At 34.2% G+C, this 27,331-nt stretch overlaps 1 protein-coding gene and 1 long non-coding RNA gene across 2 annotated transcripts in view; both read left to right on the top strand.

Annotated features, from left to right (window-relative positions):
• LOC143256603 (eye-specific diacylglycerol kinase-like) overlaps positions 1–6,722 on the top strand; it is an 83,302-nt gene extending 76,580 nt beyond the window's left edge. Inside the window, exons 18-21 of the mRNA XM_076514019.1 lie at positions 845–867; positions 1,161–1,255; positions 3,980–4,059; positions 5,965–6,722. Of these exons, the coding sequence (XP_076370134.1) occupies positions 845–867; positions 1,161–1,255; positions 3,980–4,059; positions 5,965–6,048 (282 nt within the window). The 3' untranslated portion in view covers positions 6,049–6,722. The remainder of the gene's footprint in view (positions 1–844; positions 868–1,160; positions 1,256–3,979; positions 4,060–5,964) is intronic.
• Positions 6,723–7,045: 323 nt separating this feature from the next.
• On the top strand, positions 7,046–18,023 carry LOC143256604 (uncharacterized). The gene is made up of 4 exons (XR_013031422.1): positions 7,046–7,259; positions 10,595–10,644; positions 10,933–10,963; positions 17,908–18,023. It is a non-coding gene; the product is annotated as an uncharacterized LOC143256604 (long non-coding RNA).
• Positions 18,024–27,331: the final 9,308 nt, after the last annotated feature.

The following is a 27,331-nucleotide window of genomic DNA, read 5'->3' as shown; positions in this document are numbered from 1 at the left end:
GCACCTGTTTCTTGGTATCTGTTTGTGTACACATGTTTGTTAGTATCTGTGTGTGTAATTGTTTACTGAAACGTGTATGCATATGTTTGTTAGTATCTCTGTGTGTAGTTGTGTAGTTGTTTACTGAAGCGTGTATGTTTGTTAGTATCTGTTTGTGTAATTGTTTACTGAAACGTGTATGTTTGTTAGTATCTGTTTGTGTAGTTGTTTACTGAAGCGTGTATGCACATGTTTGTTAGTATCTGTTTGTGTAAGTGTTTACTGAAACGTGTATGCATATGTTTGTTAGTATCTCTGTGTGTAGTTGTTTACTGAAGCGTGTATGTTTGTTAGTATCTGTTTGTGTAATTGTTTTAGTAAAACATGTGTTTGTACCGTCTATCAGTGTCCGTGTGTGCACCTCTCTCCACACACCTGTTTAGGTTCCTGTTTTTTTAATATTTGTGTATTTATGTATCTATAAGTTTCTATGTATACACCTGTATTTCTATATACAGCCTGCTTTAAACATTTCTGTGTATTTTTATGTTAAGTTCTGTTTATCATTATTTGTTTATCTGCCTATCTGTTAGTGAAAATAACCTATCAGTATTTGAACACTACTTTCTTGATAAGAATCATTTAGTGAAAATAAAGCTTATACTAATGATTTACTTTCTAATGTATAGTAATGTGATATTTTTGTTCTAATTATCTACTAAGCATCTTTACACTTGAATTTTTAAAAATCCTACAACTGACAGTTGTGATACATTAAAATAAGATACGTAATACTGTGTTTTAAATTACCCTACTTTTAAAGCTGTTTTTCATATTTAATAAAAGGTATCTTGTTTATTTTCAGCGGCACGGCAATGGTCAAAACGTGTAAGTAACTTCTTCACCTATCACTACTTAACTTCTTCACCTATCACTACTTAACTTCTTCACCTATAACTACTTAGTCACTTGTGATAGATTTTTTTCTTGAAATTCCTAGTTCATAATTTGCTTATCAACTCGATTTTTTTCAGTATGTTTATAGCAGTTGTTTTGTTTGATTTTTACGTGGAATAAGTTTGTAGAACAACTTAGTTTTCGAATATGTATTCTCTTGTTGAATGTTGCTTTCTTAAAATAAGCTTAGCAAAAGGTTTCACTTAAAACTGATTCAAATACAGGCCAGCGTTAGAAAAGCTGAAAATGGAAGTTAGAAAGCTCGGACTTGTAGAATACGAATCGTATCACTACGATAAAGAGAAACTGAAGGAAGCATGTAAGTCTGTCTGATGAATTCGATGTGCGATTCTATGTTTTGGTAACAATGTAATTAGCTTAACTTATTAATTTTAGTAGTTACAGTTTGTTATCCTAATTTCGCATAAAGCTACACGAGGCCTATCTGCGCTAGCTTTCTCTAGCTCATGGGTGTAAGACTAGAGGTAAAAAAGCCAGTCATCACCACCCACCGCCAACTTTTGGACTACTCTTCTACCAATGAATAGTGGAAGTGACCGTCACATTATAACGCACGTATGACTAAAAAAAGCGAGCACGTATGGTGTGATGGTGATTCGAACCTGAGATCATCAGGTTACGAAGCGAGCGCTCTAACCGCCTGGCCATAAGAGTTATAGATAGTAAAACTGATTTAGGATGATGTTTGTAAAATCAGCTCTTGTTTTGACTCATGGAGGCAAACGGCAAACGTTGGAGAGTCGAAACGTCACAGCTTTTAAGACAGTAAGAAGTTGACTTTCGTACAATGTCAGTATTCACAAACAACTTCTCTCTACAGTCTAGCTCTTCCCCCTCTCAAGTAACACAACGGTGTGTCTGGGGACTCACATCACTAAAAACCGAGTTTCCATACCCGTGGTAGGCAGATCGCAGACAACCCATTGTGTAGCTTTGTGCCTAATTCTAAATAAACAAACAAATGAACGGTTTTTTAGGGAGAAAGTTCTGTTTCTTTTTGTTCACAACTAAGTTTGTTTCCAACTTAAGAGACAGGGGGCCTATTTAAAGAGAAATGATGTAAAATTATCTTTCTGCACTTGACATTCTTGATGCCAACATTCGTTAATACTTTGGGTCGTTGATTCACGTGTTTTAAAAACGTTTGGTGTTATTTTGTGTAGGTAAAAAAAAAAGACATCTCGTTATAAAAACGGTACAATTTCAGTAGACCTGTTATTCTTAGAGAATCTTAAACATTGTAGTGTTTAAGAATTACTTATGGATACAGACCGTACAATACGTTAAAAAAAATATGTATATATAAGGGCCCCTCCCCTGTGAGTGATCGAAACTACCATGACCATGTAAAAAGGTTATTTTTGTTTTGTTTTCTCATTGAAGAATCCTTCATAGGAAGCATCATAATCACATTACAGTCCTTCGCTGGGACAGCGGTAAGTCTTTGGATTTACAATGCTGAAATCAGAGGCTCGATTCCCCTTGGTGGACGTAGCAGATAGCCCTATGTGGCTTTGATACAAGAAAACACATACACACATTACAAAGGAGACAAATATTAAAATCAAATAAACTATTAAATAAATAAATGTCTAGAGCATAAGCTTCAATCTTATTATGAATTCTATATCTCGAATAATCAAAACCTGTTTTCTTTTTTTCATCTTTGCCTTATAAAAGGATAAAAAAAATTAAATTTGTCGTTTCAATGTCGCCACTGCCTGTACGGTACGTCAAAAAAGCAATAATGTTAACAGATTTGGCGCAAAACCTCTTGATCGTAGCTGTTGAGCCTCCCGTTAACTCAGCAGTAAGTTTGTTAACTTATAACACTAGTCATCCGGCCCAGCATGGCCAGGTGGGTTGAGGTGTTCGACTCGTAATTTGAGGGTCGCGAGTTCGAATCCCGATCGCACCAAACATGCTCGCCCTTTCAGCCGTGTGGGCGTTATAATGTGACGGTCAATCCCACTATTCGTTTGTAAAAGAGTAACCCTAGAGTTGGCGGGGGGTAGTGATGACTAGCTGCCTTCCATCTAGTCTTACACTGCTAAATTAAGGACGGCTAGCGCAGATAGCCCTTGAGTAGCTTTGCGCGAAATTTAAAAACACAAACAAAACAAATCCATGAGGTAGCTTTCTGATAAATACTATACTATATATATTTTTAATCTAATAGTTTATAACATGATCTGCCCAACTATGCTTTATTATTTAATGAGATATTTAGCCTAACCGTAATTCTTTCCAAGACTGATTCTTTTTCGTAATTCAATAAGTAACGATTTGTTTAATCGAAACTCCCCACACTATTAATAATAATAATTAATTTCAGGATTTTACTCATGACGTACGTGGCCTAAGATTTTTTTGTTGTTTCCGTAATATTTAATTGAAGAAACATTTGATTAAACAGCCTCCACGATCCAATAAAATTCGATCCTTTTCTGTTCATTGACCTGTTCAGTGCAGTAGACGAGATAACTCGTCCAAGCCAATCGGTAACACAGTACCACGGACGAGTTAATTCGTTCTCAATAATAACTAACTTCAACGCGAGATGTCAGCACCATATATGCATTTGATCTACTTACAAATTGTTTCACTTTCGATCCAAAATGGCGTCACGAAAAAGTTACAAAATGAAGAAGCATTAGAGTTGTGTTGTAGCAGCTGAAATACTTGGCAGACAACAAATTAATTAAGGATATATTTCCATTCAAAACATTTTCGAGTTTCCTTGTCTATGTCACCCACTCTGCGTTTTAACTCGAATTTTATTTCATTTGTTTAACAAAGTAGAAACATAAATATTTAGTTCTAAAAATATACAGAAATTAATATTAAAAGGGTCAACGAACCTCTATAAGAGTAGCAATATATTACCAAAGTATGTTCTCATCACTTTTAAGGAAGTCAGCATTGTCTTGCGTTTTAAACCTAAACAACTTTGTGGAAAAAAAATAATTGTAGCTTTACGTATTAGTTACAAGATAAATTATTTTAATCTTTGTTCTTCTAGCTCTTCGTCTAGGAGAACTATGTGTGTACCCTGACACAGATTTGGAACAAATACGAAAACGAATCAATGCTCTCTTCGAGGTAGGAGATTTTTTTCCTACTATTATTAACATTTCTTAGAAAGGTAAAAAGGGCAATTTTCCTTGTCTTAATTACTTGCATACTTAATTATATTTGCGCATTCATATATCAGAATTTGTAATTGGTCGAAGTATAATATTGAAACTAATTAAATACATGACAAAATACCTGAGTTCCCACATTAACCTTTAACACTGCTGTCAGCTTGGGTTCCTCCCGGGTTTCGAATGTTATCCTCTACTTTAACTACTCAAAACATTATTCTTTTAATATGAACCTCTGAGGATCGCGAGTTCGAATCCCCGTCACACCAAACATGCTCGCCCTTTCGGCCTAAGTAGGGCGTTATAAAGTGACAGTCAACCCCACTATTCGTTGTAAAAGAGTAGCCCAAAAGTTGGCGGTGAGTGGTTATGACTGTCTGCCTCCCCTCTAGCCTTACACTGCTAAATTAGGAACGGCTGGTGCAGATAGCCCTCGTGTAGCTTTGCGCAAAATTTAAATCAAACGAACAAACACTATCAAACTGCTCTTGTTTCTCGTACTGTTTGAAATCAAATCGATTTGTTTTTACTGACTAAACCATTCTGCTATTTTTGATAATCAGTTATGAAGCGTCTGTTCAACAAACAGAAATATGGACCATTCGAACTCAGCTTGGTCACAAACATTACGTCCTCAAAATGTTTATAATTACGTAGAGTAATATGACACTTTTAATACTTTATAATAATTCTGCAATGTCCACCCTATTTATAATAAGTCAATTAACTGAACACTCAAGAGCACGATTTTGAAATCTGCTAGCTTAGTTAATTAGAACTGCAGCCTAAAATGACAGGGAGCAGGTTTGAATCTCGCTTTGGCTCGTTTTACCATCTTTTGAGGTTCGTTTGGAAACTTCAGTGGACTGTAGCTACATGTTGAATTAAAGGGGTTGACCTTTCAATTCTTTCTGGTCTAAAGATGACCTTCGTACAAACGCTCATGACATCGTACCTTTTAATTCAAAAGCTAGTTGCAGTTTAATATCAGTTTAAGCTGTCTCACGAGGCAGTCACGTGACAAATTAGTCCAGATTATAATACTTCAGTAACATATTAAACTGAATATTTATTGTTAATTTTCTTAATAAATGCGACCACGTAAGGAGATTTCGAGAAAACGTGTTGTTATTATGTTTTTAAACGCGAATAAAAAATAATCCGGATGTGTCGTTTCTATCACATGACTTAACTCTGTAAAACAGCTAACATAAAATATTAAATATAAGCTATGTTTCAAAAAAAAACAACTGTGACGTAGTATCCATGTTCCAGTCAGCTCGAAAGTGTGGTTTGCTGTGTGTGCATTTTGTCATCAAATGCTAGCTTCAAATGGATGTTGCTTAAAATGATTTCTTTTTCACTTTACTTACTTTATCAGAAGATTTTGCACTAACGAAGATTAATGAAGACTCGTAATCTGAGTGGGCGGTGGGTGGTGATGACTAGCTACCTTCCCTCTATCTAGTCTTACATTGCTAAATTAGGAGCAGATAGCCCTCGAGTAGCTTTGCGCGAAATTCAAAAAACAAACAAACAGTAACGAAGATTACTTTTAGGGCAGATAACGACGGTTTGATCACTGATGCGATTAATTTCAGGTACACAACTTTTTACCGTGCTGAAAAATAATCTTACTTATTTCAAAAGCTACAATTTATAATAAAAAAAATGTTTAAAATATTGTTCAGTAAGTATGAATTTTTGGCATTGAAACTTTGAAAAAAGAAAGTCCTTTAAGATAACAATAACTTGCTAAATAAAATAAGTCATGATAATAGTCAAATATTGTCTGATACTACTTTTCATAATATCTTTATTAACATTTGTAAAACATATATTTTCCCAAATACGAACAAAGAATCAGGAAAATACTTCGCCAGGAGAACGTTCTTTATCTAGTCAAAGCTTTTGTCCCAAGTGGAGCTTCCTGGACTGTAAGTAGAAATACATTCTACCTGTGATTATTATCACTTCATTTAGCCCTATTCATCTTTAAAATATATTTAAAAAAGGTTATAACAAATAGACAGTAATGACTAAAGTGATTCATTACAGTTTGGATCATTACAAAAATAAGAAATTTATAGGAAAACGAATAAGTGTTATAATAATAACGCAAATGTTATGAAAACGAAATTGAAAATGAAAATTATTTATTTTTAATCACGAGGGTTTTCTCAAGAGAAACTGGAGGAAATGCAGAATCACCTAAAAGTGTAAGAATATTCAGCTGTGATAGCTCTCTGATTGGACAGCAGCAAGTTTACAAACTTACAACGCTGAAATCTGAGGTTTGATTCCCCGCGGTGAACACAGGAGATCGTTTAATGTGGCTCTGCTTTATAACAAACAAACGAACTTGCTTGGATAAAACTTAAGTGCATTGCGAAACTAACCTTGAGATTCAAATAACTTTGATGATTTGTAACTATATGTAATTGTGTTTAGTACGTTGTGTCTCTTTGATATTTGATCCATATAACGGTTCAAGATATCGTAAAACTTTTTACTTACGAAATGCTGACGAAAATATATTCATACACATTTTGTGTTCAAATATAACGCCTGGAGTATTGATGACTTCGAGTGCGTGGTTTGGTTTTGCGTTTTATTTACCAAAACTAGCGCCACACAGTGACTTGGCGGTAAATCAGGAAGCTCAAGACGCAAAATAAATAAATAAATAAAAGGGTTTTATTTCCGTGTGGGCAGAGCTAATGTAGCCCCCTGTGTAACTTTGTTCTTAACAATAACTAAATCAAGATAACTTGCAGGTTGTCGTTTTGCATCTATATTTAAAAACAAAACTCAATTATTTCTTCCATATAGTTTGCCCATTCATCTTCAAATAGCGCAGGTTAGAGGAAATATTTTATTTTTCTGCTGGTGGTTTATTGTCTTCACGATATTTTATAGCGTGTACAGCAGAGAGGTTTTCCGAATTGATATGGCCCAAGAAAATCTTTACTACGTAGTGGACGTCTGTGCGGACGAACTCTATGTTCTTGATTATACTACCACGTCTCCTGTTGTCTCTAATGACCAAACACGAGAAGAGATCTTTGAAAACAATGTCCAAGCAGTTTCTCCAAGCGGAAGCGAAGAAATATTTGCAAGTCCAGATGAATCGTCGGAATCCTTTCAGTCTGACGAGTAAGAGAAACTTTGACTTGTAATATTTAGGATTCCATAAGTTAAGCCTCTTTCGTGTCGTTTCCAGAACGTAAACTTTCAGGGTTTCTAAAACATCGAGTAAATATCACCGTATTATAAACAACATTTTGCGAATTATGCTTTAGTAATACAACTTGTAGTAGGTCCGGCATAGCCAGGTGTTAAGGCACTCGACTCCTAACTTGAGGATTGCGGGTTCAAATCCCTGTCACACAAAACATGCTCGCTCTTTCAGGCGTGGGGGCGTTTTACTGACAAATCAATCCTACTGTTCGTTGGTAAAAAAGTAGCTCAAGAGTTGGTGGGGGGTGATGACTAGCTGCCTTTCCTCTAGCCTTACACTGCTAAATTAGAGACGGCTAGCGCAGATAACCCTCGTGTAGCACGAAATTCAAACCAAACAACTTATACTGATCGATAAACATTTTAAAATTGAAATAAAGCATAAGATTAACGTAAAAACATGGATATGACGTAATTATAAGTTACTTGTAAACTGGGATTTAAAAAAGTATATTTCAAACATCACGGCTAAATACCTACTGTGTTTTTAGAAGGTGAACGATCAATACATTTTAAAGAGTTCTGTTATGTGGACAGCTTGTTTTACAAACTTATGTTAAAATAAGTTTATTCTTGAGGTCAGTTATTAGTGTGTCCAAGATAGACTTCAAACTCTGTCTATCAAGTACACCTTTATCCATTATTTTTAGTACCCCAAGAAACTTCTTTAACACCTGAAGTTGTGCATGAGTTAGAATTGTAGATATTGTATACATTTTAAAAATAGAGATGGCGCTGCTGTAATAATACATCTTTTAATTTTTGCTTGCGTATGAGTATAACCGTTGCTTTTCCTATTTAAACATACAAAAAGATACGTCGTTAATATTACAGTTGTTTTTGTTGTTGAAAATATTGTATATGGAAATGTTTATAAAAGTGAAGAAAACGGAATGTATTCAGCGTCCATATTTATTCTAAATATGAAATATGAATTTGGTTTATATTTAATTATATTTGTTCCTCCATGTTTCTAGTAACGAATAATAAATCACTTAAGTAGAAAACTACATGTTAAAGTTTTGTTTCACGTTAAACTAGATGAAAACTAGTTTATATGCATGGCATATAGTTCTAATAAAACATTTTAACTAGTTATTAACAGATACAATAACTGACCCCAGTGAAAATTATTATTCAGCGTAAAGTTTACCTATTGTACCTTAAAGCCGGTGGCTGTCTTTACGTAATACTGCGTTCCAACAGTAGATTTTATCTTGTTTAACAACAAAAGTATAAGTTTTTAACTACTATGAGGCGCTATATTGTGACTGTTAACTATTACTGGATATTAAACAATTGTTTTTAATTATTATGAGGCGCTATATTGTGACTGTTAACTATTACTGGATATTAAACAATTGTTTTTAATTATTATGAGGCGCTATATTGTGACTGTTAGCTAGTACTGGATATTAAACAATTGTTTTTAATTATTATGAGGCGCTATATTGTGACTGTTAGCTAGTACTGGATATTAAACAATTGTTTTTAATTATTATGAGGCGCTATATTGTGACTGTTAACTATTACTGGATATTAAAAAAATTGTTTTTAATTATTATGAGGCGCTATATCGTGACTGTTAGCTAGTACTGGATATTAAACAATTGTTTTTAACTATTATGAGACGTTATATTGTGACTGTTAGCTAGTACTGGATATTAAACAATTGTTTTTAATTATTATTAGGCGCTATATTGTGACTGTTAGCTAGTACTGGATATTAAACAATTGTTTTAACTATTATGAGACGTTATATTGTAACTGTTAGCTAGTACTGGATATTAAACAATTGTTTTTAACTATTATGGGATATTATAGCTTTTATTAAATTATTATAGGATGTGATAGAGTGATTTATTAACTATTGTAGGATGCTATAGAATGGTCTTCGAACGACTGTAGGATGTTAAAGAGATTTTTTTTAAAACATGGGATATTATACAGTTGTTTCTGATTACTATGGGATGTTATGATGTGTTTTTTTTTACTATTATGGGATATTATAGTGTTTATTAATTATTATCAGATCTTCCAAAGTTATTTTTAAGTATAACCTAATACTGTTGTTCGTCAATGTATTGAAAATGTAAAATTAAATATATTTTCTAATTTTTCAATTTACTGCGTTGATTTAAAAGGTTTGTAGTTTTCTTTTTTAACTTAGCTGACATAACCTGTAGTGTTCAGAGACCCATATAAAAGCCGTAAGCCGAAACGTCAGGAAGAATAAATAAACATTTATCTGAAGGTGTTTTTTAAATAAACATTTATCTGAAAGTGTTTTTAAATAAACATTTATCTGAAGGTGTTTTAAATAAACATTTATCTGAAGGTGTTTTTTTTAAATAAACATTTATCTGAAGGTGTTTTTTAAATAAACATTTATCTGAAGGTGTTTTTTAAATAAACATTTATCTGAAGGTGTTTTTTAAACAAACATTTATCTGAAGGTGTTTTTTAAATAAATATTTATCTGAAGGTGTTTTTTAAACAAACATTTATCTGAAGGTGTGTTTTTTAAATAAACATTTATCTGAAGGTGTTTTTTTAAATAAACAAATTTCTGAAGGTGTTTTTATTTTCATTAAAAATTATTTTCATCCTTCAGTCAACGCTTTAAAAAGAAAACAATAAAAAGTTTACTGTTATTGTAACATAGTATTAGTTTCGGATATTATAATTTGAAATCTGTTTAGTGACTTACGACGCCGTAAGATCCTCGAAATTAAGTCTTAAGCCGAAACGTCGCGTAAAAAACAGAAACGTTTCTCTAGAGCTGTTTATCACGTTTCTAGCATCATACCGATAACTGATTCCTTGGTGTTTTTGATTTTCAAGTTTATTTTTAAGGTGTTACGTAATACATGAGTAACTGAGTTTCCAATATTCGTCAGTACTTTTTCGTATTTACAGTCATATACAGTGGAACCCCTCTAAGCGGTCACCCCTCAGATTCGGTCACCTCTTGAAAGCGGTCATTCAATCACAGTCCCTTTTTATGTTTACATAATCCCTAATTATGTACAGTGGAACCCCTCTATTCAGGCCAGTTTGTCTCAGTTCCGAAGGTGGCAGCTTTAGAGGGGTTCTACTGTATCTCATTCGTTTCTTCATTTTGTTTTCTATAAACGAGCTGTGTTCGAATAGAATCATTTATTTAGTTAAGTTCTTAAAAGGTTGTACTTTTGGGCAAACAACCCGTTTGTTCTTTATACTAAATGCCCGTTTCTCTATCTCTGTTTCAGGAATGTGTCAGAACACTCTTCAGAAAGCGGGTGTTATTGAATTCAGTAAAGTAAGTTATTCATATTATCAGATTTATTGCTGCTTTGTAAATTCGCAAATATATGGGATAAACTTGTATTGATAGAATACGTGATCATTTAAGAAATGTGGAGAAAATGTTGTACGTAAGAAAAACAACAACAAGTGTATAACAAAGAAACGTTTTATTATGTGTAGCTTATATGATCTATAAAGAAACAGTAAGACGGATGGATGTTTATTAAAGTGTACCTATTTTATGTTAGAGTTTTGTGAACAATTTTGTTTTCTGTTGAATTTATTGTATTTGCTGTTTCAGATCATTCGCCACTTCGGATCTGGAGATATGAGTAAGAAACTGCTCTATAGCCAAGAATATTAATACTTCAGTATGTCAAGTCACACTACCGAAGACCATTGATGGATTAACTAATTAACACTAAATTGAAAAGTCGCGTCTTAAATTTTTTAATAATAAGTTAAGTAAATATAAAAGATAATTTGCCATAATACAGGACCTAGAGATCTTTTTATATGAGAATAACTGTCAAAGAAAAAATTACATTGAATTATAAACACTATTACTTGTTGGCCTTAAAAATAACATATATAGTGTTTTCAGTTCCAACTTATCAGTTCTTCAAAATGTATATCCGTGTTGTAAGGCCTATAAGCCATCCAACTCTCTTCACAACGTTCTATCAATAATCACACGATGACCGCAGTGCTGTACATTTTACGTGCTGAACTACGTGTTATTCTATCATAAAGTTTTTAATAGATCAAAAAAGAAATCTTTAACATATATCACAAAATGATTTATGTAAATGAATTTAAAATCTATTAGTTTGTAAATATAAATATCTACATGCAATTAATATATCACATTTCACCTATAGTTTTAAAATCTTAAATTAGTGAAACGTATGATATTTGAAATAATGAAGGCATTTCAGTGAAGGGCAGTTACTTTGAGAAATATATATATATGTACATTCTCTTGTATGTTTCTGAGTTATTTCGACCATTGGTTGTTTGTTACTTTGAGAAATAACTGAATCCCGTAAGAAAGGAAGTTATGGTATATACGTTTATACAACAAGAGTGAGTAAAATATGTGGTATTTTTAATACAATGAATTGTTCATTTCGAGGGAATAGTTTCACTGGCAAAAGATATACCTGCAATAGACGTCATTTAGTTTTAAATAAATTCAGACGGTAGAGGACTCTGTTGTACTTCTTGTTCTCACATTTCCAACAGAAACAGCTAAATGAACCTACACACGTTTCATACGAACCTCCAGATTTCATGCGAAAATATAACAAAAGCAAAAGTGTTTAATTTATTACACGAAGTAAATATTTTTGCAATCGACGGACTATGTAGGAATCCTCGTGCATGAACTTTCAGTATTTTATTACTACATTTGTTTTGTTTGTTTGTTTGCACTAAAAATGAAATACACTTCTTATGCAACTCGCAAAGTAAGTTTGTTTGTTTTTGAATTTCGCACAAAGCTACTCGAGGGCTATCTGTGCTAGTCGTCCCTAATTTAGCAGTGTAAGACTAGAGGGAAGGCAGCTAGTCATCACCACCCACCGCCAACTCTTGGGCTACTCTTTTACCAACGAATAGTGGGATTGACCGTCACATTATAACGCCCCCACGGCTGGGAGAGCGAGCATGTTTGGCGCGACGGGGATGCGAACCCGCGACCCTCAGATTACGAGTCGCACGCCTCAACACGCTTGGCCATGCCGGGCCCGCAAAGTAAGATAAAAATCTATAATTACTGACCACAGGAAACCTCTGAAGGTCTAAATTGCGAAAATGAAAATTTGATAAGAGTCAATGATAATAATTGAAATTCATCTTGTAATGTATTAAATTATACAAAAGGTGTTTTAATGATAAAAAATAACACTGAACTTATATTTTAAAATTATTTAAACCATTTGTTCTCTCTTCTAATTCAACACCTTTCGCACTTCTCTATTTCGCCTATAAAAACACAAACACACCATGCGTGAAGTTTTGTTTGTTTGTTTTGAATTTCGCGCAAAGCTACACGAGGGTTATTTGTGCCAGCCGTCCCTAATTTCGTAGTGTAAGACCAGTGAGAAGACAGCTTGTTATCACCACCCACCGCCAACTCTTGGGTTACTCTTTTACCAATGAATTGTGGGATTGACCATAACATTATAACGCCCCCACTCCTGAAAGGGTGAGCATGTTTGGTGCGAAGGGGATTCGAACCCGCGACCCTCAGATTACGAGTCGAGTGTCTTAACCACCTGGCCATGCCGGGCCGTGTGACGTTTTCAACAATACGAAGTAAAGAACCATTACTGCCCAAGCAATACGAAGTACAGAACTATTACTGCCTTTTTCTATTTTTAATAGATGTTTCTGGTTTGAGAAATAGACGGAAACCTTCTCGTACAATTGTGGTAAATTTCAGTAGCACAGCGGCATGTCTCTGGGCTTACAACGCTAGAAACCGAGTTTCGATACCCGTAGCAAACAGAAAACATAAAGCCCATTGTGTAGCTTTGTGCTTAATTACAAACAAAGAAATACCTTCAATAATGGATAGCTAGTTGCTTTGAGAAAAAGAAAATTATTTTCTCATAAAGTTCTAACTCATTACCATTACAGTTCGTTACCTTAAGAAATTATGAGTAGATACCAAGGTTCCTAGCATAGCGAACACCAATTTAGAGGTGTTGATCAGAGGGATAACAACCAATCAAAACCCTCGGCCTCAATAGCTGCAGTGATTGGATCGGCATGACCAGGTTGTTAAGGCGCTCGACTCGTAATTTGTGGGTCGCGAGTTCGAATCCCTGTTACCTCAAACATGCTTGCCTTTTTAATCGTAGGAGCATTATAATGTTAGGTCAATCCTACTGTTCACTGGTAAAAGAATAGTCCAAGAGCTGCTAAATTAGGGACGCTAGCTCAGAAAGCCCTCATTCAGCTTTGCCTGGAATTCAAAAAACAAACAAACTTTTCCAACTAGCTGGATTTACCTTCATAATTACGGTACTCTCACAACTGAAAGTGCAGAACGTGTTCAGTAGTACATAATGTCTTGAAACTTCTACCTTCGGATCCGCAGGCGGTAACGTTAACCACAAAGTCACGTCTTATCAAATGGCTTATAAATAATAATAAAATAAAGTATTGTATATAATATTATTTCGAAATCTGTTGTAAAACATGTTAATAACAAACTATTCATATGACCTATCACATGGGTAATAACACCTTCACTTTCTTATAATCGTTTTCAAGACCTGGTACACATGTCAGTTGTCTTAAGCAACTAAAGAATGTACAAGCCTAGGAAATTCAAACCCTATCTAACAAAATACATTTGTGTGTGTGTGTTTTAATATAAGGGATAATTCATTCTATTGTACTGATGACGTAGAATGCCTTATGGCGAATCATAGAATCCCATAATCGTTGTGAGGATTTGTTTGAAATAAGAATTAATTTGTTGGGGCCCAAAATACAAAGTAAATACCATTTTACATTGTAATAAAATTAAACACTTAAAACTGTGACTCAATACGAATGTTTGTCATTATTAGGTAAGCCAGAAAAAAATATGATTTTTAATTATTATTAAGCCTATTTTTTTCTCATTTACTGTGTGTAATTATTAAATGGTCTTGGTGAAATAGACAAAGAAAAAGTGTAAGCAAGGATGTATGCATGTTTATTTTATGAAACTGTGATGTTTAAGTTATCTCTCCTACGAGAAACATGAAACTAAAGAACCCGATGACTCGAGTTCTTTATTACCTTTTGTATGCCGAGACTGGACGTGACCTGAGGGTTATCGTGTTTGTGTGGGCTATAAATCCGAGAGTTCGCGGCTGCGCATTGGTACCTCTAGAATAACCTTCTAGTATTTCATGATGACGAGAAACCCACTTGAAGTAAGAATGTATTTTCAATACAGCTTGTATGGGTATTAAAACTTTAATTAAAATAACGTATAGGAAAAGATGACCTAAGAAAGTTGAAACTTTGTTCTGTACTTTATTTTAATTAAAGTTTTAATATCCATACCAGCCGTCATGAGGATACAGTTTTCTAATATATTAGTTTAAAATTAGGAACAGCTACACGCAAATAATCCTATGTGTGGCTTGAGAGAATATTCTCGTGTAAACCCGTATCGAATAAAATCCTGCGTGAATTTGGTGTTGTTGTTATTTTTTTGTAAAACACGACAAAATGCCAAATGCGAAGTCAGTTTCACGTTATAATGTGATAAATATTACATCAATACAAATCTTCAAGGCCCGGCATGGCCAGGTGAATTAAGGCGTTCGACTCGTAAATCTGAAGGTCGCGGGTTCGAATTCTCGCCGCAACAAATATGCTCCCCCTTTCAGCCGTGGGGTGTTATAATGTGATAGTTAGTCCTACTATTCGTTTGTAAAAGAGTAGCCCAAGAGTTGGCGGTGGGTGGTTATGACTAGCTCCCTTCCCTCTAGTCTTACACTGCTAAATTAGGGATGTCTAGAGCAGATAGCTCTCGTGTAGCTTTGCACGAAATTCAAACAAATTTTTTTATCTGATTCATTTTACGTGTTTCCTCCTTTTACTCGCACTTCGTTGTAAGAACAAATGCAGTAAATTAAATACACTTTAAACAGGCGTGTTTTAATATCATTTTACGTGTTTCTTCCTTTCACTCGCACTTCGTTGTAAGAACAAATGCAGTAAATTAAATACACTTTAAACAGACGTGTTTTAATATTATTTTACCAAAGAAGTAATCGTTTATTGTTATATTTGAAATGATTATTAAATATCAGCGTCAAATTAGATTATTTCGATTAGAAACTTCAAAATCCTTCGGTAAGCCAGCAGTAAGTCTAGAGACTTACAACGCTAAGATATGGGATTCGATTCTCTTCTATGTACAAATCACAGATATTCCAATTTCTGAGCTTACGCTAAAATAAACCGAAACTAGCAAAGAAACTACGTATGTACTTACTCTAAAAACTGTGTATGTCTAAAGCTGTTATACAGTATTTAAAATGATTCTGTATTTATCCAGTACCATTGGTCTGTTTACTGAATACTCTTGTCTCCCTCTGGTAATGAAATTACTTTATCATTAATATCCTTTATTTTTCAAAAATATCTCTAATTTGAGAAATCGGTTTGTTTTGGTTTAAACCTTTTTACAAAAACTAAGGCTGCAAGTCTTTCTAATAATAGTTCATATGTATAAACAAAATACACTTAGAACAATATATACATGTTATATTTTATTCCTTGTGTCGTGATTTCTACTGTTTTTTTTTTTAATATATGCGTGTGTATGTTTTTCGTATAGCAAAGCCACAAAGGGCTATCTATTCAGCACACCGCGGGGAATCGAACCCCTGATTTTAGCGTTGTAAATCCGGAGACATACCGCTGTACTAGCGGGGTGCTTTTATACGCACATGTGTCAAATAGGTATTAGGTGAAACCATTTAGTTTACCGTCTAACGAATATTTGTTTGTTTACAAAGTTACACAATGAGCTATCTTTACTGTGCCTATCGCGGGGAGCAACATAAGCCCTCAGACTTATTGCTAAATAACTGAGAAGGGGGGGAACTTCTAATACTGAATTAATTTTTACCTTATGACGTTCCCCCCCAGTGGCACAGCGGTATTTCTGCACACTTACAACGCTAGAAACCGGGTTTCGATACCCGTGGTGGGAAATGCACAGACAAGCGTTGGGCTTAACATATTAAACAAACTTTCCGGACGTACAACTCAGTAAAATAACAAAACTATGGAATAAATAATAATACGAGTTAATATTTAAGGGAGACTATATTGTATAAGTGAGATGTAGGTGAATATTTTTGACTTAAGTAAAAATTCAGTTTATTTCAAACTAATACCAAAACTAGTAGAGCGCAGCGAACGTGAAATATCTACAACACATAAAATTATTCTTAAATTGCAAAACTATTTTTAAGCCCCCCAGTGGCTCAGAGGTACGTCTGCGGACTTACAACGCTAAAAACCGGGTTTCGATACCCGTGGTAGCTTTGTGCTTAATTCAAAACAACAAGGGCCCGGCATGGCCAGGTGGGTAAAGGCGTGCGACTCGTAGTCCGAGGATTGTGGGTTCGCATCCTCGTCGCACCAAACATGCTCGCCTTTTCAGCCTTGGAGGTGTTATAATGTTACGCTCATTCCCACTATTCGTTGGTAAAAGTATAGCCCAAGAGTTGGCGGTGGGTGGTGATGACTAGTTGCCTTCCCTCTAGTCTTACACTCCAAAATTAAGGACGGCTAGCACAGATAGCCCTCGAGTAACTTTGCGCGAAATTCAAAAACAAACAAACACACAAAACAACAACAACTATTTTTTAAATAACGATTGAAAAGTGATACATTTATAAACAAATTAACTCCTTGTGTTCTTTTCAAGAGCAGAAGTTGCGCATTTATAAAACAGATTATGCTTCCTTTACTCATGGAATTCTGTCTAAAAATCCACATTTCCATTCTATCTTCTCTATACCTCATAAAAAGACAAACCGGTGTGTTTCTAATCTTTTAAAATTTACTCAAATCTGTTCAGAGCTGATTTTGAAAACAATTTTGAATTTTATGTGCTGTAGTGTTGTGTGTTTTAAACAAAACCAAATATTTAAGTACGTCTTCAAAAAGAAAAACAATACTGAACAAGCGAAGCTACTCTTGGGACGTAGTTTTTGTGCTGTTTCTTCGCCACGTGAACTCTAAACGTGTTTTCATATTGTCTGTTTTACTTTACTGGAACAGCTTGTTAACAGCAAGTGTATAGAAATCGGTGAAATTCTTGCCAGTTCTTGGATGTAGTGATTTTATAACATAGTGAATCAGCAGCGCACCAGAACAAAATATATTATGTAATGAATTATTTCTTAATAAAAGTTGGTCAAGTGTGTGTGTTTTCTTATAGCAGAGCCACATCGGGCTATCTGCTGAGCCCACCGAGGGCAATCGAACCCCTGATTTTAGCATTGTAAATCCGGAGACATACCGCTGTACTAGCGGGAGGCAAGTTGGTCAAACCCAACATTTATGCTGGTGTTTTAATTTTATCTTTTTTCATTTTTCTGTTACAATGTAAGGTGAATATAATAATTCTATGAGATAACCTATAATTGTGGTGGTTTAAACGGCAAAAGTAATTGAAATGTTGAAAAATAACAAGCTTAACAATTGTCATAAGATATGTTGATATTTTCTTCCACATTCGTTTCAGTTTTTCCATTGGAGCTCGAAATAGGAGATACATAAGGTTGGCATTCCAGATTTAAAACTTCCCAGATGTCTCTGCTCAAATCCCTTTTCGTTCAGAACTGGGAGGGGACTGACAATATGACTAAGCATTCTGTGAAACGCTAGTCATATAATCAGTATAATGACTGAAAAGTTACGGTTGAAATGCTGATAGCGAAAACAGTTTTTAACCCTAAAGCTACTAAGAAATGATAAAAAAGTGATATAACTTGTTTTACGAGAATCAAATGTTCTAAGGCTTAGGAGACGTATTTTTGCTGTTTTCTTGTGTGTGAACTAGACAGTTCTGCATGTCAGTTGATGTTTAATTTAATGACTCGTATAATGTGAGTTGTACAATCAAGTAATAAACTACTTTTCTTCAATGAGCGATAATTAGTCATTGTTTTTGGTGTTAAATAATGTTTACTGATTATTTTATTGTTTGAAGGGAACGTAATAAAGTGTTTTAAAAAAATTCTTCTACACTTCAGGTGAACCTTCGTATAAAGATGTATATTAAAATATTAATAATAGCTTTATAATCAATAACGCGTGCGTTATCTTGGTTTGGTTTTAATTTCGTGCAAACCTACACGAGGGCTATCTGCGCTTGCCCTCCCTAATTTAGCAGCGTAAGACTAGAGGGAAGACAGCTAGTCATCAACGTGTAAAGCCAACTCTTGGGCTACTCTTTTAACCAACGCATAGTGGGATTGACTGTAACATTATAACGCCCTCATGGTAGAAAGGGCGAGCATGTTTGTTGTGACGGGGATTCGAACCTGCGACTCTCGGATTACGAGTCGAGTGCCTTAACCACCCGGGTTCGGTCGCACAAAACATGCTCGCCCTTTCAGCCGTAGGGGCGTTATAATAGTACGATCAATCCCACTATTCGTTGGTAAAAGAGTAGCCCAAGAGTTAGCGGTGGGTGGTGATGACTAGCTGCCTTCCCTCTAGACTTACACTGCTAAATTAGGGACGGCTAGCACAGATAGCCCTCGAGTAGCTTTGTGCGAAATTAAAAAAAACAAAACGGATGCCCATTAAAACATTAATTTTCCTCAATATAATGGCGAATAATTATTAAAAGTACAGTTAATTCAGTCTCTTGATCTCAGCGTATATATAACGTGATTATCTAGTGGACCATATATATTTTTTTATATATATTTGCATATATATTTCTCAACAAGTGGGTTTCTCGACATCACTGATTATCTAGTGGACCGTTCACAATCGTCTTTTACCATTCTATGCGCTATTTCAATAAAGAAAACTGCGTTGTGTTTTGTTTGCAAGCAAGACAGACTGACAGCAATGTATTGTTAGCAAAAATGTTTGGGCCTCAATAAAATGAGAGCGATCAGGTTTGCTAAGTAGTTGTGAATATATTTTCTGATAGATGCTTCCGTTTCTTCTCATTTACATAGCGCAAGAAAACGCCACTACTGAAATGAGCGCTTTTTGTTTGTTTCTATAAAAAGTATCAAAGGGGAGATTTCCAGTTCAATTTAAATTAATATATTGAACATGGTACGAAAAAATCATGCACGTGCATGTATATAATACCGAAATAAATCATATGCCCCGATAGTGTCTTATAACAGGGTTCGTTCAGGAATTTCACAAAACTTCTAATATAATATTCGGGCAAAAATCATCTTAAATAGCAGACTTGTTCTTGAAACAATGCTCAAGACCTTCTATCTCAATGGTTAAGTCAGATAAAATATTGATAATAGTGAGAAAAGTTGAATTGTCGATTCCTAGACAAAATTCATCCATTTGTTCTTCATATTAGTAATAGTTCCACAAGCCTACATAAAAAATGATTATGAATATTTTATTTAAACCCAGCCAAACGTAAAAAAAAATACTACAGCACAGGTCATGGAATAATTTTTATGTTGTTTTTTGAAACAGAAAGAGAGATTTTTGTCAGTTTCTTCAACGCTATTAGCCACATTTCTCTTTGAAGCCATTCAAGCACTTAAAGCAGAAAAAGTTAGGTATACTGCAACAAAATCTATATACAGCTACTAAACAAACTTCTGCGAAAGTTGTAAGGCTACTTTTAAGTTGATTTTTAAATGTTAAGATTTTCATCCTATTAAGTTTTCAAAGTTCTTATCTACTATACACATAAACTCTCTGAAGCCATTCAAGGGTCGCTGTGATGTAGAAGCCCTTTAAGTTTCGTTATACTAATTGGAAATGCTCTGTCTTACACTAGTTGAAAACGCTTTGTTTTATTATAGTAAACTATATATATTGATAACAGTGTCTCCAGCCTTATTGTTATTGATTATAGTTTTACAAGCTACCAGATAAAAAAATGGTTACAAATATTTTACTGAAAAACTGGACAATAATAATGAATGCAAAATTGAGTATGACATGGTGTCGTTTTAAAATTAATTCAAACGACTTCAGTTTTTCACCCTGAAGAATTTCTCTAAGTCCTGGAAAATAATTTGTACAACTTATAGAGCGTTAACTGGAGACTCCCACGTTAAGGATTCATTACTTCTCCAGTTCTACAGCAATATCGGTTGGGTGTTTTGCACCAAAACCTACAAAGTTGTACTACTATATATAATGCTGTAAATGTCCATACTTGTTTTAAAAAGTTTAAACAATTTTCATTGAAAGCTGATTTACGTAAAAATAAATACATAACTGGCTTCTTTTGTACTCGACGCCTATTAAACGCGTGTTTACACGAATTCTCAGGCGCAAAAAAACACCTGTCTCGCTGTGTGGAATAAAACACCTTACGCAGCAGTAAGTTGTTGAAAACATGTACCATTCGACTGAATGCATAAACATATATGTAACTTAAAAGCTACCCTTCATAAAAGTACATAAAAAAATTTGAGAAGCAGGTTAATTATAAATTACTAATTTAAAAAACAGAAACAGGGATCGTACAAAAATCTACAGAGACAATGTTGTTCTGCAACAACACACTCATACTTGACATTCAGTAATGCTTACCATCCAAGAGAAAAAATTATTTTAATGAAATTTTATTTTAAAAACGACCTATCATCACAGCAATACTTAATATAATAAATGTTATTAAAGTATTTCTTTGTAGACACGGTTATTAATGGAACTGCCTTACTTTTTGTTGCAATTCTCACGAGATTTTTACTAAAGAAAAATAAATATTTTTTAAGTTTGTTTTATATTTGAAATTTACCCCTTTTTTGTAATTGTTATTGGTTTAATTTGAAACATATCAAATTTGTAGAAATTTCAATTGTTTTATTTTTTACTCAGCTATAAAAATACTGCCTAGTTATAAAAATATTACCCAGTTATGATAGGTGATGATCGGTGCGATAGTTTCCGTGATCCAAGTTTTGAACGTACACATCTCAAGGTCCATTATAATACAACAGGTAATCGAGTTTTGTACAGTGGCATCTGCTGGCTGTTTATAGAAGTATTTATAAAATTAAATTAGTTGCGGTTATAAAATAGAGCTTTTACTGCGTCTTGGCTGTCATCTAATCATACCTTTTGCTTAACATTATTACTATTTTCTTAGAATTTGTTTTTTAACATCATTAAACGTGTTTTAAAGTGGTTAAGCCTAACTAATAAAATAACATACAACTGTACTACTTTCAAATATGTGTTTGTCAAGTAATTTTGCTCTCGGCGAATATTTTACTTTAGATTTAATACGACGTAACACAACATTAATATTTTCTTAACTTTTATAAAAGTACACTTTTACGGTTGTTTAAAAAATCATCAGAACCTGTTCATGATATAAGCCTGTTCGTAGTTTTTTGCATGTTTAGTATGCACCATTTAGTTGACCAGAAAAACTTGAGAAACATGCCTTTCCCTAATAGAACACTTTATTCACAAACTTTTAACACGCACACACAAACATAATATATTATTATTATTACTCCTTCTGCAGGATACCTATTTACAAATTCTGGATTTCTAGATATACTTATATATGTATATATACAGGTACAGAAAGTTGTTTACACTTGTTTTTATACCTGTAAGTACACAAAGTTATTAATACACGTCGTATACATGCAAGTACACTTAAGTATGAACTCGCATTGTACATGTAAGTACAAAAGCTATTAACACGTTTTGCATACTTGTAAGTACACAAAGTTACTGACACGTGTTGTATATGTAAGTACAAACTTAATACCACGTGTTGTATACCTGTAAGTACACAGTTATTAACACGTGTTGTATACCTGTAAGTACACAGTTATTAAGACGTGTTGAATACCTGTAAGTACAAAAGCTATTAACACGTGTCTTGCACACCTGTAAGTTCACAAGGTTACCGACACGTGTTGTATATGTAAGTACAAAAGCTAATAACACGTGTTGTATACCTTTCAGTACACAAAATTATTAACACGCGTTTCATATCTGCGCGTATATAAAGTTAATAACACGTGCTGTATACCTGCAAATATACAAAGCTATTAACACGTGTTGTGCACCTGCAATTACACAAAGTTGTTAACACATATACACTAAAAAAATGTTACATGATGTAAGCCATTATACACATCTTTAATATTACACTATTATACGCATTATACAACTATATGTAAGAGGCAACTTAGAAATTCTTTTATTAATATATACAAGCACTATAGAATTATGTAATTCAATAAATATATGTGTTTCTTATTACTTGCCTGGCATTATTAGCAACGTTCACACTCAGGTGTAAACCACTATAAGGCCCTTGTAAATTGAGAACTAGAATCATGTGGGAAGAAGTCATTCATGTATAATTAGGTTTCAAAAACATACGAACCCACAAAAATACAAATCTCTAATACAGACGTATAGAGTTGCTGCCCTAAAAATATTCTGTACAGAATACAAAGTACACCACTGGACACGAAAGTGACTACACTATTAAAATACATATGCTGGAGTCTATATGCTTATGTATTCACCTACAAATGCTTATTTCAAATCACATGCTCTGTATAAAATGACAAGTCATGCTGAACGGAAGTCTACCTAATCATAAAGTGAAAATGGGTCATATAGTTTCTGAAACCACCAGGAATACCCTAGGCAATTACTAAAACAAATGTGTAAAATTATACAGAAAATTACATTCAACATGTTCTCAAAACAAAAATACGCTAAAAACATGTACTTAACTACTTCATTGTGGACGCAGGATAGACATCTTTAATACAGTTCCACTCATTTTATACTGCTAGTAGCATAAACCTGTTAGGAAATAAGTCCACACAGACACAGAAACTGTTACACTGGACAAACAGATTTGTAACTAACACATTACTGGAGTAAAGTTAGCCTGGACTGATCCGTAGCTTAAACTTTAATTATTAAAGTATATATAATTTTGGAATGTAACGGTATGGATTACTCCTCATGTTTTTTGGAGTATAGTACTTCAAGTATTTACGTGTGTATAGATATATATATAAAGTGAGATCCACATTACATAAACACGATCCATTCACTATGCTACAAATATATAGATAGATAGATATGTTACAAACACGGCATATACTTCTTACCGACGGTCAAGCAATCCAATACAATGACGGCTAGATGACGTTTTAGTAGGAAACCGATCTCTCGCCACGGGGTAAAATTGCCGTGTGGTTTGTAAAATAACATTAGCTGTGTAGTTGGTGCAACAGAGCTTGAAAGCTTGTGAACCGAAACTTATTAAAGTACGATCGATTAACCACGACAACAAGCATTTTTATATACTTGCTGCTAAATTTAGGTATAAGAGTTTGTGAGGTGCTATTTTTGTAGCCAAGGCAACAAGCACATATATGTATAGACTGCTAAACTGGTGCATGAAGAGTTTGTGAGATGCTGTTTTTGTAGCCATGGCAACAAGCACATATATGTATAGACTGCTAAACTGGTGCATGAAGAGTTTGTGAGATGCTATTTAGGTAGCCATGGCAACAAGCACATATATGTATACACTGCTATACTGGTGCATGAAGAGTTTGTGACATGCTGTTTTTGTAGCCATGGCAACAAGCACATATATGTATAGACTGCTAAACTGGTGCATGAAGAGTTTGTGAGATGCTGTTTTTGTAGCCATGGCAACAAGCACATATATGTATTGACTGCTAAACTGGTGCATGAAGAGTCTGAGAGGTGTTATTTTTAACTAGTTCGTGCTGCAGCTTGTTTTAGAACTTTCTTACGCTAAACTATTCATTGAAGTGTTTGTGTTCATGTTTGTTTTAGGTAAAAACTCATGACGTGCTCTCGAATTTGTGAGCACTTGATGAAACTTCAATTTGGAAGCAAAACCTTAAAATACAAGCTTTTCTGGGATGCCCTGTATTCCATTAATATCGGTATTATTAACCAATATTATATTTCAATGAATTATTCGAACGTTCTTTAGGCATTTGCACAGAGCTAAATATGCGAGATTTACTATGCGATATATCAGTATTTTTTCGACAATTTACAATGTAAAGTACAGTTCTCAGTAAGTATAAGTCAGTTCTCAGTAAGTGTAAGTCAACTTTTATTATACTCGATAGATAGCCATACCAGTTGTCAGTAAATGTAAGCCAGTTCTTATAACACTTGAAAGCTAGACAAACCGCTTCTCAGTCAGTGTAAGTCAATTCTTATTATTCTTTAAAGATAGACATACCGGTTCTCAGTAAGTGTAAGTTAATTATTATTACACTTGAAAGCTAGACATACCGGTTCTCAGTAAGTGTAAGTCAACTCTTATTACACTTGAAAGCTCGACATACCGGTTCTCAGTGAGTGTAAGTCAACTCTTATCACTCTTGAAAGCTCGACATACCGGTTCTGAGTGAGTGTAAGTCAACTCTTATTATTCTTGAAAGCTAGACATACCGGTTCTCAGTGAGTGTAAGTCAACTCTTATTACTCTTGAAAGCTAGACACACCGGTTTTCAGTGAGTGTAAGTCAACTCTTATTACTCTTGAAAGCTCGACATACCGGTTCTCAGTGAGTGTAAGTCAACTGTTATTACTCTTGAAAGCTAGACATACCGGTTCCCAGTGAGTGTAAGTCAACTCTTATTACTCTTGAAAGCTAGACACACCGGTTCTCAGTGAGTGTAAGTCAACTCTTATTACTCTTTAAAGCTAGACATACCGGTTCTCAGAGAGTGTAAGTCAACTCTTATTACTCTTGAAAGCCAGACATACCGGTTCTCAGTGAGTGTAAGTCAACTCTTATTACTCTTGAAAGCTCGACATACCGGTTCTCAGTGAGTGTAAGTCAACTCTTATTACACTTGAAAGCTAGACATACCGGTTCTCAGTAAGTGTAAGTCAACTCTTATTACTCTCGAAAACTAGACATACCGTTTCTGAGTGAGTGTAAGTCAACTCTTATTACTCTTGAAAGCTAGACATACCGGTTCTCAGTAAGTGTAAGCCAACTCTTATTACTCTTGAGAGCTAGACATACCGGTTCTCAGTGAGTGTAAGTCAGTTTTTATTACACTTAACAGTATTATTTTAAATGTCTACTTAATTCTCAATTGTTTTTAGTTTTAAATTATTGTTATTTGAAAAGAGACTAATGACTAGCATCTTCCTGATGGTCACCACGTAGTACAGTGTATATTTCATGTCAGGAGTCATCACGACTCAAGACAATTCTAAAAATAAATCACAAGTAACTTCTTGTCATACACACGCACACACAAACAAATTTATATGAACAATCACTTGGACTATTGTGCATTTATAATACCGTGTGCACCATATGATCAAGTTGAGCACATAATCACACATCTGTATAAATCTAATTACATTTAACTTAATATACAACTAAGTACTTTAAAAACATTCTACAACCAGTTATCTTACAAGATGGCACACTCGAAGAAATGTCACGGACTGGTCTGTCTTCTGACCAAAGTTTACTCTTTTGACGCTGCATTTTACTAGGATCTAATATAACTGAGATACAGGGAACGAAAATCTAAGCTGTGGGTATAAAAATGCGTCTTGTGAAAATGTGAACTTAATATCCTTCCAACACATCATCTAGAACAGGGGTTCTTAACCAGGGGTGCCCGCACCCCTAGGGGGTGCGAAGATGATTCCCAAGGGGTGCGAGGATGCCTATGAATAATTAAAGCAAATCTATATTTTTACATAAGAGTATGCTTTATATTTTTATATTTAAGTTTCCAGGGGGTGCGAGAAATGATTACTGATTTGAAAGGGGTGCAAACACTGAAAAAGGTTAAGAACCACTGATCTAGAAGGTTGTATTTACTCGTTTATCAAGCTGGTTATTTTTTATAGCATTTGTTACAAGAAAAGAAATACGAGAAAACAGCGAAATCCTCATGTCGCTGTCAATTAGTCATTGAAAACTACCATATCATATGGCAAGAAATTACTTTAAAATCTCTTTGTTTGGGTTGCAAACAAAAATATTAATCATTTTGAGTTCAAAACAATGAAGCAACAAAAATCTCGAAATTTTACCCTAGTAAAAATATATCTTATTAATGACTCACTGTCCACCTTTGATATTATTTTGTGAATAACGTGTTTACGTATTATTTGTCTAGAAAATAATAAATAAATTGTATAATGTTACAAATAAGATGTCCAAGCTGTACCACGAAAACGTGTTATCTGAGGATTTTCGGATCAGGTCAGAGTGTAAGAAGGCATTGCAAATCATGGCTATTTCCTAACAACAAATGACTTCTGAAATGTAAACCAAATATATACGTGATGTCAACTGGGCAAAGAGAATCATAAACCGTATTTGGGGGATGGAAGGGGGAAGGAATGATGATGTACAGTACGTGTTAAAAACATGTTATCGGACACCGCATCACACAGATGATTACATCTGCAATCTTGCCAAACACTAAGATTTCAAACTTTACGTAAAGTTGAAAATTGTACTGGCTTACGTTTTTTTCCCAAATTTTATTTTTTAACAAACAAACACGTAAAAGCCTCAACAGCTAAGGAAGAAAACGTTCGAATAACGTTACACAACTGTACAAGTACTAAGATGCCACTGTTGTCTTACTTCATCAAAAAAGCACATACTTTAGTCTTCTTCCCCGTGACACTACCTCTATCTCCTTCCCTTCCTCCAAAAAGAATTTTATACGATCATTTTAGCAGGTAGGATATTTTCCAGGGAGCTTTGTAATTTGTATTTATTTAGCTAAATATTTTTTTCTTTCGGTTTCACATCTTGTCAATTTCCTTGCTCATGTTTTCACAATATTTTTCACTCAAACAACTTTGTTAAATCTATCAGTTCAGGTTCATTTTCAACAGAAGGGGAGATAAGGTATAATTGAAATTATTAAAATGGGCATTATAAAACGACAGAAAAACTTTGAATT

The sequence above is a fragment of the Tachypleus tridentatus genome, chromosome 7, assembly GCF_004210375.1.
Source record: "Tachypleus tridentatus isolate NWPU-2018 chromosome 7, ASM421037v1, whole genome shotgun sequence".
NCBI classification, from domain to species: Eukaryota; Metazoa; Arthropoda; class Merostomata; order Xiphosura; family Limulidae; genus Tachypleus; species Tachypleus tridentatus.
This window is presented reverse-complemented; position numbering and strand designations above follow the sequence as displayed.